Source organism: Psammomys obesus, unplaced genomic scaffold, assembly GCF_907164565.1.
Source record: "Psammomys obesus unplaced genomic scaffold, mPsaObe1.curated_primary_1811, whole genome shotgun sequence".
NCBI classification, from domain to species: domain Eukaryota; kingdom Metazoa; phylum Chordata; class Mammalia; order Rodentia; family Muridae; genus Psammomys; species Psammomys obesus.
The window spans coordinates 5,647,642-5,669,282 of NW_026590062.1; the positions used below are offsets into that span (position 1 = coordinate 5,647,642).

Below are 21,641 nucleotides of genomic sequence, written 5' to 3' on the forward strand. Positions count from 1 at the left end.
CTCTGTGTAACCTGGACTTTCACCTTGTAGACCAGGCTGGCCTCAAACTCATAGAGATCCTCCTGCCTCTGCCTCCCTGAGTGTTGGGATTAAAGGCGTGTGCCACCACAACCAGCTAGCTGCAAGAGAATAGCTTACACTTTGTTTCTTGCCCATCTTTTCTTTCCAGAAATACACACAGCTCAGACCTCCAGCAGTAGCTTCATATTTACCCTAGCCTGGCTATCATCGCAGGACCCATTCCTGGGCAAGGGCTGTGGAGAGTAGCCGTGTCAAGGTCAATGCTAAGCCTCTGACAATGAAGACGGGGAAGACCACTCAGGGTTTCTTGACCTGTTATCATCTCTCAAACAGAGAACAAAGACCGTTGGGATGCCGACATTCACACCGTCAGCTCCCGGTACAGACTCTCAAGACCACTGATCCAGTAAGATACCATTGGTCCCTGCAAGATCCTGAGTTTTGCCCTTTTGGAAGGAGACAGTCTGGTTCCAGCACACTCATGCCGAAGAGGTCTTGTCCACCAATGCGGAAATGACTTTATTACTGGTTTTCTCTGCATTGGCAACCTTAGGCTGAGCACTTTGTACACATACGTGGTAACCCTTACGTCAGCCCTGCATTTGGTCAGCTTTAATTGTCAACTTGATAAAGCCTAGAATCACCTAGAAGGAGAGTCTCAATGAGGAATTAAATTATCTACATCAAACCAGCTCTAGCCGTGTCTGTAGTGAGTCGTCTTAAGTTAGTCGGTCTGGGAAGACCCAGCCTACTGTGAGCAGCACCATTCCCCACGCAAAGGGTCCTGACCGATACAAGACAGAGAAACTAAGCTGAGCATAAACAAGTGAGCAAGCTCGCTCTCATTTGTTCATTCTGCTCTGCTCTTGAGTGTGGCTGTCATGTGACCAGCCGCTTCAGGCTCCCACCCAGAGGTGGAGAATCAAGGTTTTACCTCACGGTAAGCAGCAGAACCACGATCAGAGCCCAAGAAGCTTTGCAACCACACACTAGTCCTGCCTCAAACCCTGCTGAAAGTCTTTGTTTACCGATTTCGTGAAACACCATAATACTCAAGAGGGAAAAAAGAGGGACGAAGCAGAGAAGCCCTAGTCATCTTGCCTGGACATCATTGCTGTGCCTGACATGTAATAGCAGGAGCGGTGGTGATGGTGTTGTTGTTGGCAGTGGTGGTTGTGGGCGTGTGTGTGTGTGTGTGTGTGTGTGTGTGTGTGTGTGTGTGTTAATCAACGCCTTTAATACATAGAGGACCAGGACACCAACCATCAGTACAGCCGTTGCTCCCAAGGCCCACTGCCTAGGAGGAATGATCCTTTCATTTGCTGGTTCTGATGAGGATTTGGGTGGGGGAGTGGAAAGTGTTTGTGTTTACATGTTTGTTAATTAGGCATGAGGACAATTGGCATTGGAAAGATTGTTATACTCACAGATGCCATGAAAGAGGACATACAGCCCCACCAAGACCTTGCAAGATGGCAAAAGGGTGTCATCTAACCCTAACCGAGGTGGATCGGGAGATGCAGAAAGCCAGGGGAACAAAGATATTAACTGTGGTTTCCATGGGAAGGAACAGGCAAGAGAGGGAAGAGACTCAGGATTGATCAGCATAACAATCTTGGCAGGCGTGGAAGGACAGGATGGTCTCTTGGTGTCTGTCTGGTACTTCACTATGGAGTAATGGTGGCCAGATGGTGGATGATGATAAATAGTGGACTCCGAGTGTCCAGAGCACAGAAAAGGAGGCCACAGAGACTGGGCTCTGGACTGTTCAGTGCGCACATAAAAAGCCGACTTACTGGGCTTTGCTGTTTGTAGGGATTGGTAGCACTGGGTGCACCATCTAAGGGTTAGCCAGGATCCAAACAGACTGCACTGGCTGGTTTTGTGTGTGTCATCGGACACAAGGTAGAATCATCAGAGAGGAAGGAGCCTCAGTTGAGAAAATGCCTCCATGAGATGCAGCTGTAGGGCATTTTCTCAATTAGTGATCAGTGGGGGAAGGCCCAGCCCCTTGTGGGTGGGACCATCCCTAGGCTGGTGGTCCTGGGTTCTAGAAGAAAGCGGGCTGATCAAGCCATGAGGAACAAGCCAGTGAGCAGCACCCCTCCATGACCTCTGCACTAGCTCCTGCCTCCAGGTTCCTGCCTTGCTTGAGCTCCTGTCTGGACTTCCTTTGATGATGAACAGTGATGAAGTGTCAGCCAAATAAGCCCTTTCCTCCCCAACTTGCTTTTTGATCATGGTGTCTTCTCAAAGCAATAGAAACCCCAACTAAGACATAGACAAAGCATCAGGGTAGAAAGACACGCCTCAGATGGAAACCCTAGAGGGCCAGGCAGTGAACTGAATCCAGGGATACAGAAGGACTGAAATGCCAAATGTTGAAGTATTGGGTCATGTCTCATTGTATCCAGGTAACCCAATTGAGTTTAGGGCTCAGCACAGGACTTAGTACATATATGTTAACTGTTGGATAGAGACTTGGTCTCCCTATCCCATGCTCAAGTGGCTTGGAGAAGCTACCCACTCCCATGCCCCTCCCTTTTCCTTCAGGACTCATCAGGTAACCACACCCTGCACTTGGGAAGCTGTTGAATTGGGGTAGGTGTGGAGAGTGTGTGGGTTGGCCTCTCTGTAGACAAAGGAACTTGGGTCAACCCTCAACAGCCAGAAAGCAAAGCCCAGGCCTTGAAGTTCTCATAGCTTCCAACAACTCCTGGGCCCAGGATACTGGGAGGGAGGGGACCTCCAGGCAGCTCCAGGTGTTAGCTCATTTAGGTGACAGTATTGATTTTCAAATTATGATGCATAGCTCACAAGGCAGCAGAGGGAGGGGGTGGAGGAGAAGCCAGCCGCTGATTCTGGGAATTTATTTTGAGACACATTAATTTGTTTCTTCCCTTCAAGGTCAAATCAAGCCATCTCCATATGTCACCATCAGCAACTGGCTGGCTAGAAGGCAGCTGAGAGGCTAGAGGTGCTCTGGGGATCAGACTTCCTGGAAGGTGGGTTAGAAAGAGGGAAGGAATGGGCTCTAGGCATCTCTCGTCTCAGCATCATGAAGGGTCAGTGTGATGACAACTTAAATCTTGAGTCTAGAATCACCTAGCAAGCAAACCTCTGAGATTGCCTGCAGGGGATTATCTAACTAGACTAACTGAGGGAAGGCCCTCCCTAAAAGCGAGTGACACCATTCCAAGGCCTGGAACCCCATATGGAATAAAAAGAAAGCTGAGCAAAAGCATCCACTGCTCTCTGCTTTCTGGCTGTGGGTGGAATGTATGTGACCCGATGCCTCCTGCTCCTGTCACTATGCCCTTCTTCATTGTGATGAACTGTATGGTCAAACTGTAAGCCAAAACAAACCCTTCCTTCCTCAACATCTTTTGTTACAGATTTTGTTAAGAGAAGGAACTAGTTTAGTCAGGAGCCACACTCCCCTGTCACCGGGCTGGACTACCTCAGTTTCCTTCCATGACTGTGTCTTTGTGGTGCTCAAGTGAAATGGGGCAATTACTGAAGCTTGAGATTGACCTTTGCTTAGTTTTCGAGGATGGTCCCTCCTACTCCTTTCTTTCTTTTCTGCCTCCTTTCTCCTCTCTCCATCTACCTACCCTTTCATTTATTTCTCCTTCAGCCTTCATTCCTCCCCCATCATCTATCCATCCATCCATCCATCCATCCATCCATCCATCCATCCATCCATACATACATACATATATACACATATACATATATACATACTTACCTATATACATCCCTCTCTAGCCATCGTTTTGTTCATCCACCCTCTTTCAATCCATTTCTCCATCTATCTGTCCTTTACCATCTACCAATCCTCCCCCTCCCTGCCCATCCGTCCATCCGTTCATCCACCCATCCATCCATCCATCCTCTCTTGTCCTTCAAACCTTCCTTCCATCCATCTAGCCCTTCCTCTGTCCATCCACCTATCCATTCTTCCATCTAGGCTGCTCATCCATCCACCATCTCTGACATACCAAACATTGTATTGAACATTTTAGGAAACACAGAAAAGCAATAAAACGTATCATTTGGGGCTGGATTTTTGTATCTATGATGAGAGAACCGATTGTTTAATACACCTGTTTTGTTTTGTTTTTGTTTTCGCCACCAACACAGCACGACATGAGGATGTACTTTGAAGGGAGAAGTGCAGTAATTGGTTTAGTAGTGATAGGCTAGGCCTGTTGGGAGACCTCAGGTCTTTATAGGACTTGAGCAAGCAGTATAGGTCCACAGCTAGAATCAAGGGGAGACTGGAGGAGAGTACAAGGAAGAGGCAGTGAGACAAAGAACTGGAGGCAGAGTGTTCACAGCCAAAGGAATAGCAAGTGCCAAGGTCCTGGGGTGAGAATGAGCACAGTGTGTCTGTGGGGAGAAAGGAAGTGACATCAGAGTGGACGCGGGAGAGGAAGCAGGTAGTGACAGGGGACAGAGCATTCAGGACTTTGAAAGCAGTAGAATACACTTTGGATTTTGTCCGTTCAGTCTGTTGTTCTGTGTGTTAAGTAAGAGTGGGCCACTTCTGCACTACACACAGTGTGTTAAGAGAGTCAATGGAGAAGCACCAGGACATGGGTCTGTCTGTCTGTCCATCGTGAGACCTCAGTCCCCTAGGTGGGATGGCAGTTCAGCATCTGGGAAATCCAAACTGTCCTGAAGTATTTGAATATGAGTGATGTAGACTTTCTGCGCAGTGCCCTCCAAGGGATGGTCTTCTCTCAGGAAGTCCTTTATCACGACCCCTTCTCACTCGTAGGCCCTTCCTGAAAGGCATTCTTGGCTGTTTTCTTTGCTCTGGGTTGCCCTCAAACCCTACACCAGCCCTCCCCCAAGCTTCTTCATGTGAAACACCTGTGCATGCATAAGCCATCCCTGCCGGTGGGGCTGACATGTGGCTTTTATATCACAATGCAAAGAATTTTCAGTGTGCTATCGGGCTAGCATTCCTTACTGGTCCTCTCACACTAAAATCCAGCTGTTGAGGATCTTCACTATGACTTTCTGACCAATCCCTCTAGACAGCCACTGTGACCCTGCACACACTTGGCCTCATGGGGCTCAACCTTCTATTCTCCCCTCTTGGCATCTTGTCATTTAATAGGCAAAACCGGATCTGAATTGTTGGACCTGAAAATAATGCTCTCACTTTTCTCTTCCCCTCATCTTAAAGAAGAAATAAGAGCTAGTTGAGACACTTATTAAATATTATGAATACTTAATAATGGTATTGTGCCCAATTAGATGATTAGGAAAATATTTGCTGAACAAATATCAAATGAGTAAAAATTTCCTTCTAATTGTGAATATTTCCCATTCTCTTTCTTAAGAGTGAGCCAGCTAGGATCCATTGGGTTTTGATTGATGTCATTATTTGTTTGGCCTAGTGAGCACCGGGCCTGGCATAATAGGCTGTCCTGTGTTAGGATAGGTTTGAGTGGCAGGGACTCTGGCTGGTGTGTGAGAGGCTCAGCTGAGATCCTAAAGAATTAACTGGAGAAAAGGATAGGAGAGTCATTCTTGGAAAAGACAGAGCTGTAATCAAAGTCCTCATGGCTTAAAGAGCCAGTCCAGTCTATAGTAAAGAATGGAGAGAAGCTGGGTAGAGCAGGAGAAAGGGGAATCAGGGAATTGGGTTACAAGGAAGAGAGGTGTGTGTGTGTGTGAGAGAGAGAGAGATACAGAGAGACAAAGAGAGAGAGGGCTAGAAATGATAGATTATAGATAGATAGATAGATAGATAGATAGATAGATAGATAGATAGATAGATACATAGATAGATACATAGATAGATACATAGATACATAGATAGATACATAGATAGATAGGGAGGGAGGGAGGGAGAGAAGGAAAGACAGAGGGAAGGAGGCAAGCTGGCAGGTAGGTAGAGAGGGAGGGAGAGGACAGTCTTGTGAGTCTCATAAAAAACACTGGAATTGGTCCTATAAACAATGGACTTTCAGATCAGGAACAGAGAGCTTTTCTCTTTGGCTCATGTGTTTTCTTGTGCTTTAGGCACCTCACATCCCTCCCCCTGTTTATTCAAGTCTTAGAACTGTGCCTGATTCCCCAACCGTGACCTGACTGACTCGCCTCTGGTCAGCCACACAATTGCTCTTTTCTCAGGATCTGGGGCTGACTCGCCTACGACCGCTTCTCTTTTGCTTTGCAGGAAGGAATGGAGAAGGGCTGAGTGAAAGTCCCATGTAACAGAATGGTCTGATGCTTTGTAATTGATTGTTAATTATTTTGCTCCCTGAGGCCTGCTTGCTGTCTCTTACAAGCAAACTATCACGTACCCCAAGTAATGCAGTATAACCTTGCCTCCCCGTTTGACTAATAAAAGGCCTACAGGGCAGGGCAGAAATGAGGTTCAAGGGCTTTGGGGCCAGAAGGATCTTGGGAAGAAGAGACAGGGCTGGAAGAGGAAGGAAGCAGAGGCCTCAGTGGGTTAGTGTGGAGAGAATCACACGGCCAGATAGGCATGGGTGGAAGAAAGCAGCTCAGAAGAAGAATATTGGCAAGTATTTTGGGATTATGGATGGGAGGTAGCCCAGACAGAAATAATTAGAGCAGATGGTAAGGGATGGGGACTTGGGAGGTAAAGGCAGCTTAGGAGGTTATATCTGCCATGCCCCAGGTGAAATAAGGCTATTCTAAAATCTATTAGTTGTTTGTGTCTTTCATTGATTATAATAGCAGGTTAGATAACACTGCCATAATAAGTATAAGGCTAATAAGCATTATTAGACCATACTTTTAAATTATCTACAACAGTCCCAGGCTGCCTGGGGCCATCGCTTACCAGGTGTGTGATTTGGGTGTGCATTTTATCTTTCTAGGCCTTGGTTTCCCCATCTGTAGAGAGGGAGATAAGACTTGGACCTAACACATAGGATTCTAGTGTGATTAACCATAGGAAATCAGTTCGCCCTGGCTGGGGTATCTAATGCTTGTAAGGATTCAGAGTCACTGTCCCAGCAGGATTTCTTTTGTTGAAAAAAAAAAAAAAAAGACTTGGATGGTACCCTTCAACTGTGAGCCAAGCCTCTCCTTCCTTAGGTTGCTTTTATCAGAATAATGTATCCCAGCAACCAGAAAAGTAGCTATGACATCATCTCATTCTCTTGGGCCAGGAATTGGTCTCTGGACAAACATATGACCCAGTTTAGGCCAAGGACATCAAAGAAGGCGTTTACTGGACATCTGGAAATTGAGAGAGTACAGGAACAAACCTTTCACCCTGGCCTCCTCCTCCCTACATGGCCATGGGAGAATGAAATACCTGTAATAGTTACAAACGTGTTGCAACCATGAGGACGGACTATAATCGTGTGGAGTCGTCACAAAGGGCAGAGACAAAATTCTGACACTGGAGCCTCAGAAACAGCTCTGCAAGCACATCTAAACTTCTCGTGGAGCTGGCTGAAAGCGTTTATACGGTCCAGCCCACACTTCATTCAGGAATCATCACTCGAAGCTGTAATACTCCTTACAGTGTGTATCTTGCTGATAGGGCATTTAGTTTCTCGGTAAATGAAGCACAATATGCTAAGAACATCAGCTCCTTTATTGTTGTCATTATTATTATTTACTGTTATTCCCCCCCCTTAAACAACAGCACAATTCACACAAGAAAGACACACACATTCCCCCCCCCACACACACATACACGACCCCACTAGCCTGCATGCCAGGCTGTCTGGCCTTTGCTTGGTTCCTGGTAGAGCTGCCTAAGACAGCTCTCTGGAAAAATCTGACTTGGACACAGGGGACACAATAAAGGGGGCCCTTAGCCAGAGAATTAACTGAGGGGCTCCCAGAGTCCTTGGTTATGATAGTTTGAGAGCCGTGGTGTCATGCTGCGTGTATCTGGATAAGGGGAAAAAGGCACTGTTTTGTGTGGCCGATGGATAAATCTCATATGGGGATATAAGACATGCCTGTAACCTCTCCTACACAATGAGTATAGACACACACTGGGATGAGCCAGTGAGCCCCAGCAACCAAGCCACACATTGGGTTGGGGGTGGGGGTGGCAGAGCAGGGATCTGGGTGATGGGAAGGTCCCCAGAGAAAAGCAACTGTTGCATTAGCTGCAAGGTAAAAATGTAACACATTCAGTCCCTGTTCGCTTGTTTTGCAACTATAGACTGTGCGGCATCTTCACCCCAGAACAATCTCCCAATGCTTTTGACCTAATGCAACCAAGCAAGACTCGCCCATTGCGTCACCCTGTGGAGAAGTCTATTACTACACTATCCAGGGACTCCCAGATCACTCTGTTCTCCCTCCCATCCCCCAGCATCGAGTTGCCTTAAATCTGAGTGCTGCTAAAGTAGTGTACCCTTAAATCAGAGAATCCCTGCGACTAGGGATGGGAACAAAGAAGGGCCAAGGCTGAAGTCTTAGGAACAGGTGACTTCCTGGTTGTCTTGAGGAAGCTCATTGTTGAAGCTGCTCTCTCCAAAGGTTGAGTAAGGAGGGACTTGGGGAGCCTCGATGATGAGTAGACCCTCTGGGGAAAGTGAGGCAAACACAGTCACTGGATCCACTTCTGCGGGAAGCCTAGAAGAGCAAGAGACAAGACCTTACCCATTTACAGTGTTTAACATCCCTGAGACTACTGTGCTCACTGGAAACGTGCCAGCGTGGGTACGTGGGTATGTGTGTGCACATGCCCTGTCCCCCACCGAAGCCTGATGCCAGACATCTTTCCCTAATGCCCGAGGCAGGGTCTCTCACGAAACCTGGAGTTTGTCAAGTTGGTGAGGCTAACTAGCCAATGAGCTTCAGGGATCCACCATCTTCCCCCCTCTGCTTACAGATGTGCGCTGTCACACCTGGCTTTTATGAACGTGTCTGGATCGGAATTCAGGCCTCATGTTGCCATCTTTTAAAAGACTCTAGTAAAGATCATGAGACTCAAGGCGGGGGGGGGTATCATAGGCTTGGTGAGTCAGAAGGCATCTGGCTTCTTATAAGGATTTGGGTGGTAGGAGGAGACACGATCTCACAAGGCTCAGGCTGACCTTATGACTTTAACTTTTGGGCTTCCGAGCACTGTGGATACAGGGATGGGTTGCCACACCCAGCTCTAAGGATTAAAATATTTTTCTTTGTTATTTGGACTGAATAAAGCTAACCAGTATATGATTTTTTTTCTTCAACAAGCTTGAAACTCTGGTGGTATGTTGATGGTCCTGCTGGGATGCTGTTTTTAGTGAGAATACAAAAACCCAGGTCCCGTGTTTCAGTGTTATTTCACATTCATTTTCTAAGAACCCCGAGAAGAAGGTTATGTTACTGTCCCCATTTTACAGATAATGGTCCTGAGACTCAGAGTAGTTAGCTGATTTCCTTCATGGCCGCACACTTGGCTAATGCATTAGCGATAGCAGATGACTCAGAACAGAAATCCTGGGCTCCAAACAGCGTGTTCTCCAGCCTCCCCTGGCACCAATTATGTAGATAGAGAAGCCAGGAGCTCCAGTCACCAGGCACCTTCCCAGAGGCCAGACTAGCTCTGCAGACTGTAGGCACAGGGAGTGGTCTGTCCCCTCCACTCCCCTCCCCCATGGACAGGAGGACTCTCCCTGGGGGTGGGGGCTGGGAGTCATTTCCTCTCATCAGAATCCCAAAGCCCCGTGAGCCACATCCATGCAGGGCCTCCACGCCAAATCGGAACTATGAAGATCAACAAAGGTGCTGCAGAAGGGCTTGGGGGGTGGCCAGGCTAAGCTTTGGAAGCAAGAAGACAAAGCCTTGCTGTGGGCTTTCCTCCCACTGCCCCTCCCACCGCTAGGGATGGGCTGATTCTGGATTCTATTTAACCATTTGCCTGCCAGACAGAGGGCACCAGGTACAGCTCTAGCTTGGGCATCACAGGCAAGCAGATTCTGAAGCTTCCCCAACCATCAGAATGAGCTGATCCTATTTCCTAGTTGGGAAAAGAATGTCAGAATAGTATTCCAGGGTCCATTGGGTGGTATGGAGATGCCTTGCGGTCACTGGGCCTGCATGTCCTGACAGTCATAGATATTTAAAGGCAGGGTGCCCAGATATCAGACAGAGCCCAGAAGACCCTTGCTGGTGGCCTGGAAGGACGGTTTTGTACCTGGAGAAACAGGCCTACAGACTGTAGTTGACTTGGGTCCCTCACCAGTGTGCTGACTTCTGAGAGGTGGGAAAAGGTTAAGTTCTCCCTTAGGCTCACATTTGCATTTGAGTGACTGCCCCCCCTCCCCCGGAGTGTTAAACACCCCAGACAGCTCTAGGGCCCTTTCTTAACTGCTCTCCTTTTCCCATTAAGAGCTGACTGAAAACCAGGGCCCCAGGGAAAATGACCTTATCTAGTTAGAACTGGCCCGGGGTTAGAGTCCTGGAGTTTATTTCCCTTACACAGTGCCTTCCTTAGGGATCAGGTTAGTGCTGAGGATTTAAATTTATTAAAAGTGAGGTGACCTTAGGGTAGGAAAAGCCCTAAGCTGGTGATGGGATAGAAATGGAAGTTTATGAGTCTGAGAATGTAAGGACTGTAATCTGAGCTCCCTTGATCCAGCAGGAAGGGCTGTAAAGACCTGTGTTTAGAGTCTGTGGTGGTCCCTCTTTTCTGTTAGAGATAGTTTTAATGACAGATCCCTGGCTTATCGAATTGTGTGTGTGTGTGTGTGTGTGTGTGTGTGTGTGTTTGTGTGTTTGTCTTCATGTGGGTATGATCATGTGTACACAAGCATGTGGAGGTCAGGAGGAGTCAGCCATGAGTATTGTCCCTCAGGAACTGTCCAGCTTGTTATTATTACAATGACGGTGATGATTTATTATTATACTATTGACAGGATCCATTATGGGGATCTGGGACTCCTTAGTTAGGCTAGGCTGTCTGGCCAGCAAACCCCTGGGAAGCTCATGCCTTGGCCTCCCTGCCCCCCGGATTATGAGCACACTGGAGTTTCTTCATGGCTTCTGGGGCTGGGGAGCAGGTCCTCCTGTGTGGCAAGCACTATACTGGCTGAGTTATCTCCCCAGCTCTCAACTCCCTGGTTCCCTTTCACCCCCAACCCCTGACAGCCACACCCTACTCTCCACTGAAGAGCTTGGTTATTTTAGCATCCCACAAACCACAGTGCCGCTCTTCCTGTGCCTTGTCCATGTCACCTAGCCTCATGTACCACAGCTCCCCCTACGTGGGTGGTCAGATTTTGCCTTTCTTCTTCCAGGCTTTCTAATAGTCTGGGTCTATTCTTTACCAGTGCTTCAATTTGATCGCCCACCTCTTCGAACCTTATAGTTTCATCGTGGACAAGGTTAAGTTTAGTACTCTTGTTCTATGGGATTCTTTTAGTGATTGAATAAGATTAAGTCTATAGGCCACTGGCATGTCACGGATGTCAACCAAGGGCTGGTGTGAGAACAACATGTTCTGTGAAGAGTACCCTCCCCCCTGACTTCCTGCATCCTGCTTCCTGTTTTCTCCTCCAAGTTGGTGTTAGAAAAGGACCTGCCTCCAACCTGTTAGGCACCTTCGAAACTTCTCTTACCCAACAACACAAGCAGGCCTCCGGGATGCACTTCCAAGGCCAAGGCCTTTGCTGCAGCACTCTGCACAGGTGGGCTCCTCCAAGAACCCCGGGCTTGGCTAAAGAGAGATTTCTGTCCTCTAAAGACTGGGGCTTTTCCTGGGAAAGGCAACCAGGTTCCCTGATGCTGGCCCAGCGTTATCCCAATCTCCAGCCTGAAGCCAGAGCCACTCTGGTGTGACTCTGACCCTGGGAAGTCTTACCGGCAAACACCTTACCATGGTCCTCCCAACTCTCGCACAGTAGCCCCCGCATGGGATGGAATGCAAGCTCAGAGCAGAGCTACCCAAGTTACTCTAGGTGGCCCATTAATTTTCTCTTAATATGGGGGTTCTCTACACCAGGGCCTGGGGTCAAAATACAGAAAAATAAGTGGCACAGCTGGCCACTGACCATTCACAATGGATGGATGCATGCTCTGCCTTCTTTCTTTGGGGCAGGGTCTCTCACAGGAAGCGCATCATTTCAGCTAGACTGCCTGGCCCCTGACTACTCAGAATCCACCCTTCTCTGCCCAACACTAGGGTTACAGGTACACGCAGCCACGGCCAGGTTTGCACATGGGTGCTGGAGACTCAGACTCTGGTCCTCGTGCTTACAGAGCAAACAGTCTTACGCTCTGCACCACTCCCCATGTCCTGGACATTTCTGAAGACTATGGATTCCATGTTCCCTGCTGGATCTTTTTCTCAGCTCTGCCCTGTTTGTGATTCTGTCCAGAGCCTGGGATTCTGAGCCTCTCAGAAGGAGACATGGGTGTCCTTCCTCCCTTCCTTCTCTCTCAGTTCTGTTTGACCTGAAGGCTGAGCCGAGGAGAGGTGAGGGTCATTCAGGGGAGCCAGTGGCTTCAAGAAGAAATTGGCTGGTCTTTGCCTTATCAGGAAGTTTCCAAGGGCTCCCAAGAACCATGGGGACTGTGGGGGTGTGGTCAGAAAAGAAGGGCACAAGTCCAAGATGCAGACTCACGATGCTACAAGAAGGCTCGGAAATCAGCAGGTGCCATCTTTGCCAAGGCTAGTGTGGAACTCGGACACAATCATGAGAGTGATGACAACAGACTGCCCATACCAAGTTGCTTTGTACATCTATCATTGCCTGCAAGAATACTGGAGCAGTATCTCCTTAACAGAGGAGGAGACCACCGGTCAGAGACCTGTTTGGGGCCAGTTCCAAGTCCTTCCTGTAGACCTCGGCCTTGCCCTTTCATCTACTGGAGAGATTCACTTTCTCAAGAACACACGGAGGGAGGTTTGCAAAACATCTTCCTGTTGTATACCTTCACTGTAGAGGTCGAGACGGTGATGGCTGAGAACAACCTCAGGGCCAGAAATACACGTATCGAGTGAGGCTGATTGGAGAGACAGCGTGACCGACACCTGAGCCTCTAATGTAGCCGGCATCCTCCTCTGAGCCCTTCTCTCCCTACAGGGACTGCCAGTTAGGGGACCTGGCCATGCTTCGTCAGTTCAGCTTGGTTGCCTGCTTACTGCTCTCACAAGACCAAAAACTAACAAGAATCCTTCCCTTAAGGCAAACCGGTCCCTGCGTTTGAACAACATCTCATCCTCCAAACCTCCAAGGCTGGTGAGAGTGGCCCCAGGAAAGCAGACAACAGTCTGAATTGATATTTCGAGGCACAGAGGTAGTATTTTAGCTGAAGTGGAAGACAGCCTATCGGGGAGGGGGGCATGGAGATGACTCAGTGCACAACACTGCTCGATGCGCAGGCCTGAGGATCTGAGTTCAAACTCCCAGCTCTCGTGGAAAAAGCCAGGCGTGGCAATGTGTGCTTGTAACCCCAGTGCTGTGGGAGAGAGAGGCTGGAGGACTGGTGTGGGCTTTCTGGCTACTAACCCAGCTCTAGGGTTAGTGAGAGACCCCGTCTGAAGAGAATAAGGTGGGGAGTTAGAGAGCAGGACCCCAGACATCTGCCCCTGGCCTCTGGGAGCACAAGAGTCCAGGCACTCCATAAAATGTACATAAGCATGCACTACACATGTGCGCGCGCACACACACACACACACACACACACACACACACACACAACCCTAGTAGAGCAGCTGGAGGCCAGAGGTGTATGGGTCTTACTTTGATGACTATACCCTCTCCTGTGTATGCCTTCCAGGTGGATCAGCCTTACAGTTCTCAGTGTAAGATGGATGAATCATTTTGCCTCTGTGTTCCCTGATGGGGCCAATGTCCTCCTCACAGAGCACCGGGCCAATGAGATGACATTATAACCCCCTATTTGGGGTCCTTTACTGCAGGTTTACTATGATGGCTTCTCCCCTTTAGGGATGATAGTTCAATTCCTTGCCCACGCATGTCTCCCAAGAAAGTTGAGTTCCACCCGCAATGCCTGCCCTTTGGTCCACCCTGCCAGGCTACTTACTGTATTTTCTTGGTGAAGTTCTTGGAGACAATGCCACCTTCCTGTTGCTTTTCTTCATGCTTGCCTGGAAGATAAGAGCACGGTCCTGTGTTAGAATCTGCAGCCCTTGGACATCATTCAGGATACTGGCTTGAATTCAAATCCTCCTCTGCTCCTGTCTTCTTATGCAGCACAGGAGTGGTGCGGAGTTCAGGCTTTGAGCCTCAGGACTTTGTTTGGCATACAGACTCAAGCTCACCTCCCAGGCTGGTTGAAGATGAGCCAATATAATGGACAGGAAAGAGGACTTTGATGACGGTTTGTTAAACTGGGACACCTGCGACCTAGCTTCCAGCCTCCTACTTAACCCCTGCTCACTAATTGGCCAGCAGGTCCCAGGAGCGAGCATCACAGATCCATCAGTGAGGTAGAAGGAAGAAATGAAGCCACACATGGGGCTTCCTGGTCACCTGGCATCCTTCCCTGGCTCTTCCAATCAGCTTCTTCCTCCCAGTGTTACTCAAGTGTAGACTGAGGTCCCAGAGTGGTTTCTAGGTCACCCAGAAGGGACATAGCTGCTCTAGGCTTTGATCAGTTCTCACTGGATCAGGACCAAATACTGTGGCCTCTGCCGCCCTGTCCTCATATTTGCAGTGAGCCTTCTGGGACACCTTGAAAGGACAGCCTGGAAATAATGCTTCAGTACACTGGGCACACCCAGCCTCTCCTAAGGGAGAGGAAGCCACGGAACCAGAGAGGCAGATTTGATTCCACCTGCCCCACCTCCCAGGGGCTCCTTCTCCCAGTTACAGAAATCGGGAAGATGAAATTACAAGAAGGCTGGGACCAAGTTGGCTTTTACCCTGCAACCCACACAGCAAGTTATAATCTTCTCAACCCTCCTCCTTTTCCTCCATCTCCTCCTCTTCCTCCTCCTCCTTTTAAAGCAGAGTTATCTTCAGTTTCTCTTTAAACAAACAGGATTAGTGCCTGGCTCAGCCATCCTGTGCACCTGTTCTTTGCACCCCCCACCCTTTTTGGAAGCCACATTCCAGAGCCCAGGCACCCCATGCACATGTAGGAGGCCATACCCAGGGGGTTATAGTGCTGTGTGGAGGTCCAAATTGTCTCAAGCTCATCATTTACAGGTGATTGCATTAGTTATCCTTTGTACCATTAATCATTCCTTTAATAGCACTTTCTGATTACAGGGAAATGCATATGTATGTTAGAAAGCGTAGGAAATAAATTTACAAAAAGGCACAATTGCCCATCGTCCCATCCCCCCCCCCAGGCTGTCATGAAGAAAATGTTTGTATCTTCAGACAATGCAGAATGCTTCTTAGGAACGTGTGGATTTCCTAGAACACAGCTGTTCATCATACATTGTACCAAAGGGATCGTTCTATGCACTGGCTGGAAATCTGTTCTCATCTAAGACGTTATGACCACTTTTCCAGTTTCCCCCAAATACTCTTTAATAGCATGATTTTGAGTGTGTGTGTGTGTGTGTGTGTGTCTATGTGTACCCCCACACACTCAGCTTTTGAGTGTGTTCTGAGGACTAGAACTCAGGACCTTGTGATTTTTAATGGCTGCATCATATTCCACTGCAGGACTCCACAGTGGCTTACTTGGCCTGTCTCTTATTTTTCTGCACTCACTGGGCTTCCAACAATGGAGGCCTCTTCTCTTTTAGTAAAATTTCTTGCAGGTGGATCTTCACACCAAGCCCAATGACTTCTGGGAATTGAGCCAAGCTTGTGACCTTCCAATCAGCTTCTTCCTCCCAGTGTTACTGAAGTGTAGACTGAGGTCCCAGAGTGGGTTCTAGGTCTAAGGTCTGACCTACATTGCTACCTGGTCCTTAGCAAAACCATACTATTTGTTTATCCGCCTCAGGGAGGAAAGGTATCCCAACCAGAATCCACTTTCAAACTGCGCTGTCTGGAGGCCAGATACCTCTGCTCAGTGGATGTGCTGTTAACCAAGAGGTCATTCTCTTCAACTCTGTGACAGTCACCTGCCCTGCACCAGCCTGGGCCTGTGGCCATGAGAGCATGGTCTGTTCTCTGGTCCCCTCCCTGAGGCCTGGGCCTCGGAGGAGCCCGCTTCTACTGGGGACAGGCCAGAGCCTCTGACTCAGCTCTTTTGCACCTTGCCCTCCTTCTGCTGGCCTCATAACTGCTGGAGGCAATGATGAAGATGATGAAGGGCTAACAGCCAGCTCAACAGACATTACCAACTTACAGGCTTTGACTCTTCTCTCCTCCACTCTGTCTACCACACTGCTGTTTTGCATCTGTTCAATAAATGACACAAGATTGTCAATGCTTTGTAAGAAAGTCAGCGTGGTATGAGAGATAATTTTGCCTAACAGTAGGCCAGCTTCAGAGAGGCAGGGCTCCATTGCAGTATTTGGTAGGCCAGGCGTATTGACTGCATTTTCAGCTTGGGATACCTTGGATTTATGGTGGAGTCAATGGGGCCCTTGTTCTAAAGTAAGCCAAGTGGTGCCAGTGTAGTCTTGTCTGTGTAGTGGGCCACAGTTCTCAGCAGCTTACCTAGGCCAGCTTCTATAAGAGGAGACATTACTACCCCCACTGTGTGGATGGAGAAGCGGAGACCCAGAGAGGTTTGGTAAATCTGCGGTCACTCTGCCTTGAATACTCCTCACCAAGTGATATGCCTGAGGCCAAGCGCCAGGGAAGTGATGGAGCAAAGGTTCAGAAGCAAAGGGTGGCAAAGTCCTGAGGGCCGGATGTCAAGCCCTGCTCAGACGTGGCCTGACATGGTTCTACCTTCCTCTTGGCCTCCGCTTATTCTTCTCTAAACTGTTGTGAAAACTACCTAACTGGAGCACTGGGAGAGGCAAGGGAGTGAGCCACAAGCTCCTGAGAACTGCACAGTGGAGCTTGTCATTCACGTTGATATTCTAGGGAAATGGGGTTCCCCAGAAGTCTATGGCTCCTGCCCATGCTCTGAAAATGGGATGCAGGCTAGGGGGAGGGAAGGGTCTCAGCAGGAAAGACTCCAAGATTCCCATAAGGAGGAGCTGTGGTGGGGACAATGGAGTTTAAAGGGGTGGGTCATCCTGGTGCTTCATTTGCATGTCATTTGCATGTGAGTATTCCTCATTGGGCAACTGATGTTATACCAGCAAGTCTTTATTACTTAGCTTGCTTTCTGATTTATATTTCGTACCTTTTGTGCACAGAAGGTGGAAAAGATGACTGTACAGAAAGATCTTCTCTGTCATTTCAGGACAACACAACTGTTTTTGTTTGTTTGTTTTTCTAGAGAGCTGAGGCCTTGGGAGAAAAACACTGGTGTGTGTTTGGGAAAATTTGATCAGACCTATTAAAGAAAGGTGCTGTTTCCAGAGCAGAGGCCCTGGGCCCTGGGCCCTGGGCTTTCCTTAGCCAAAGCCTGGCCCAGCAGTCTTTGGAGGGATCATTCTTAGCTGGTGATTGCAAGGTAGGGGTGGGGGAAGGCAGTGCGCAATGGAAATCATGAACCCACATTTCCCAAACAGCTCCCTGGAGCGAGGTATGCGTACATGGTCAGATAAGAAAGGGGAGTCTTGAGAAGTCCAACAACCAGGAGGAGGCTTACTCATGGTTTTAGATCATCCTGCCTCATCAGAACCTCAGAATAGCCTGTCCTCCATTCCACAGACACCCAGAAAAGGATGACAAGGCAAATCAGGCCTACCCTCTTTCTTTGTGAGACCAGCATTGAAGCAGAGGCCAGGCTTGGGGGTGGGAGTCTAAGTCGGAATTAGAGCCAGCCTATGAACCTCCAGGCAGGCCTGGCTTTGGATGTTAGATACTGCCAGGAAGAAAGCAGGTGCTTTGGTCATGCTGGGTGAGTTAGTCTCCCTAGGACTCAAATTCGCTATCTGTAAAATGGGCAGGGGCGGTGTTACAAAGTACCCGAACTCCTAAAAACAATTGTAACTAACCAGTAAGACAGCTTAGTAGGACAGCCTAGTAGGACTTTTCACAGATGGAGACATGGAGACAGGCTCTGTGAACACCCCAAGCCTCTGGATCACTCTGGCCCTTGGCTGAGCCTTCAGCCTGCGGCTGCCGGGCTCCACCTGTTAAGGAGTACCTTCAAAAGGTGATGAAGAAAAGACTACAGGGCGTGGGTGATCTGGAGGCCTCTGGATTAAATAGCAGTAATTAAAAGAGAACAAGGGCGGGGTGGTGATGAGTTCAGTCTACAGGATGCGCTATTAACTCCATTTTACAGACGCTCTGGATATATCATCTGCACTTACTACATCTTCCCATTAGCCTTGCGTGACAGGAATGATCACAATTCCTACCACACAAACGGGGAAACTGAGGCTCAGAGTGGTGCACCATTTCACTAGTTTGCAACCAGTTCCGCCACCACACAGCAGGGCTGGAATTTGAACCCAGGTCTCAAAGAGTGTTTATCATTTATCATTCCTGAGACTTCCCCAAGCGCCCACACCATGGCCACCAACTGCGTTGTTGTTTACAAGAACAAACTGTTAACATCCCAGGCACCATCCATGAATCCACCATATAGATATAGATAGGTTGGAGGCTCCTACCACCCTTCCTGAGGACCCATGCGGACCCTGATGCCCAGAAGAGGAACAAGGTAGCCAAAGAAACAATTAGCCCATCCTGTTGGCTAGTGAGCGGCAGAGCCAGTGTTAGCTTGCCAGCCAATACAGAGCCCACACCCACGGCAGCGCGTGCCCCAGTGTGTCTGCCCCACCACACCCACATCCATAGCATTTTATGATTGCAATTCCACTCCAAGTGACATTAGCTCCCCCTCCCCCGCCCGGCCCCCCTTGAACACTCCTGGGGCTTGTCCCTGCCCAGCCAGTGCTTGCAGCAGGGCTGTTATTGATTTTCTGGCTGTCAGGTCTCTGCCAGGAACAAGCTCTTTTTAATGGCCTGTTAATTGTGAGGGAGGCAGAAGAAAGCTTTGCTGAGGCCTGGCTTACCAGGGCCCAACCTTCCTGTCTCCTCTGTCTTTTCCCCCCTGCGTGTTCTTTCTCCCAGAGTGCAATGGGGTAAGGAAAGCCCTGGGCCTTGCTTGCGCTGTGGCCAGGCCTGAGCTCTGCTCTGGTCCTTTTGCTGACTCACTGTATGACCTGGGACAAGGCCTCTCGGCTGCAAGATGGGAAGAGACAGTGATGGGTTGAAGGGCCAGAGAAAATTTGATTTTTTAAAGTGGTTTTTGGTGGTGCTGCTGGTGGCAGCGGCAGCGGCAGGGTTATTTTGTGGTGTGTTCTTTAACTGAAAGATTTTATTTTACCTTAGAGACCTGGCTTAAATAAACACACAAACAAATAAATTAACAAATAAATAGATAAATTCTCTTCCATTTCTCAATTCCTAAGCCAGCCTGGGCTGGAACCTTTTGCTGCGTTAAGCAAATAATGTTAACCTGTCTGTTCCTCCATTTCCTAAAGGCCAAATGGGGGAGATGGATACACGAGCCATGTCCTCTGGTTGTATTAACACGGGTGCTACCTGTTGCTGGGGGGCGGAGGGTCATGGCTCAGCATGGTGCCTGGCAGGCAGCTCTTCACCAACGTTAGGGCTCTACTGCCCACGGGGCTCCGGTTGTTTCCTCGTCTAGTGAAAGCAATGCAGCTCAGCAGTCACCCGGCCCTCCCCTCTAGCCTCTGTGTCTGTGGTTATGGGCCGTGGTAACCCCTCTTTCTGTGTCTTCAGAAGTCCTACAAGCATCAATCTATTTCTTGCATCAAGCTGCCCACTTCGAAACACCCCACCTGGCTTCTGCCAGGCCTCAGGTAGGTAGCACAGTGCCCAGGACCTCAGCCACTGGGTCACATTCAGACTCTGTCCCCCATTGGGAAGCACGTGTCTCTAAAGATAACACTGTGGGTTGCATTCCTGAGCCCTGAGGTCACCTGGGCCATGTTGTCTGTCTCAGGTCCCTTCTACTGAGTTCTTTATGGGCCAGACACACACACACACACACACACACACACACACACACACTCACCTGACACTTCCACGTATCCATCCTTGGTCTTTACCATCAGCTCTTCTGGCTTGAAGCTGTGCACATTGACACACACTTTCCAGGGCTCCCCAGGGAAGGGTGGGGGGCTCCTGCCCTCAGCAGGCACCCCAAACCTGGCTGTGGAAGTAGGCCCCCGGGGTACCATGCCGGATCTCAGGGTTCCAGGCCAGGCAGAGGAGAGCCGAGGCAAAGCCCAGTCAGGCCAAGGGGCGGTCAAGTCGTCTGGGAAGGGGTCCATCCCAAAGCCATCGTCCAGCAGGCGGGAAGAGAGCGGTGAGTCCCGGAATGGGTCTCGGCGCAAGCGGCTTGGGTAGGCGCACGGGAAAGGCAATTGCCCGTCAGCCATGGTATCTGCTGAGCTTAGAGGGGAAACAGAGGCTCAGAGAGGCAGAGCCACCTACCCAAAGGTCACACAGCAAGATGATGTGGCTTGAGGTGGTTTAGTCCTCCACTTCAGAAAATGCTGATCTCCCGTTAGCCACAAGCCCAAACATTCGCTGCCCAGAATGTGGCTGGGGTCCTGGCTCACAAAGGTGACCCCGTAAGCAGGCCCAGCAGAATCCCGGAGGACCTCTCTCTGTCCCACCTCACCGGGCTATCAGCAAGCCACCGTCCTCCCAGACCGTACAGGCTCCCAGCCAAAGCCCGCTGAAGTCTTGAGCACAGCCGGGAGGAGTTTAATAAACCTCAGGGATGTGAGCCTAGAAACTTCTCCTGGCTTCTGGGCTGGGAGCCTTCTATTTATTTGTTGCCGGGGGCTGGGGGCGGGTTTTGCAAGCGCCTCCTGTCACAGGAGTATTCGAAGGTGATGAACCAGCCCCCGAGAATCCGCTGAGAGAACAACTGGGCTCCGAGGGCGAGGGCGGGTGGGGAGCTGGGAGGGGCCGTGGCGTCCGAGGCCAGCCAGCCTCTCAGGCACTCTCTCCTCCCCCTACTCGGCTCCGCTCCGCCTTCCCTCGGCCTCCAGCAGCGTCCAGTCCAGGCACTGGTGTCCCGCAGGGCACTAAAGCCAGACTATTAATAACCCTCCGCCTGGCTGAGGGCTCAGGTCACACTCTGGAAATACCATCCTCCGAGCGTGTTCTATCTTGCCTCCCACCCTGGGGACCAGCTCACTAGATTGAGAAGTCTATGGAGTCCCCATTCACAGTGCGGCCAGAGTCTTACAAGCCTTAGACTTGGGAGAATGACCAACAGCAACAAATCAAGATTAAAATATATATATATATATATATATATATATATATATATATATATATATATATATATATATATCTTAAGTTATGCAAAGAGGGACATTATCAGGCAGAGAGTCTATTGGGATAAGTGGGTCTTGGGGTGAGAAAGGACATTGGGCTGAGCTTCCAACGCTGCCTGAGCCATTGGGGATTTACAGCTTGGAAGCAGAACTGGGGTCAATGGGTGGGGAATTCCGGATAAAATGATCTAACTGGATTCCTCTAAGGACAGACAGGGGTGGCCAGACCTCACATGGGAAGGTGTAATCATACGTGGAACCACGTGGCTCGTGGCTGAATGGGCCTATTCTTGTTAAAACCGGGTGAAGAACGCACGCCTGGCCCTCCGAGGAGGAGTCTGGC

The 21,641-nt window shown here is 49.4% G+C and overlaps 1 protein-coding gene across 1 annotated transcript; it reads right to left on the reverse strand.

The window, feature by feature from the left end:
- Positions 1–7,594: 7,594 nt before the first annotated feature.
- Hspb8 (heat shock protein family B (small) member 8) lies at positions 7,595–20,874 on the reverse strand. The gene is made up of 3 exons (XM_055606416.1): positions 20,020–20,874; positions 14,017–14,080; positions 7,595–8,613 (listed from the first exon to the last, which is right to left on the reverse strand). The coding sequence occupies exons 1-3, from the start codon at positions 20,384–20,386 to the stop codon at positions 8,454–8,456; spliced, it is 591 nt and encodes a 196-aa protein (XP_055462391.1). The 5' UTR covers positions 20,387–20,874; the 3' UTR covers positions 7,595–8,453.
- Positions 20,875–21,641: the final 767 nt, after the last annotated feature.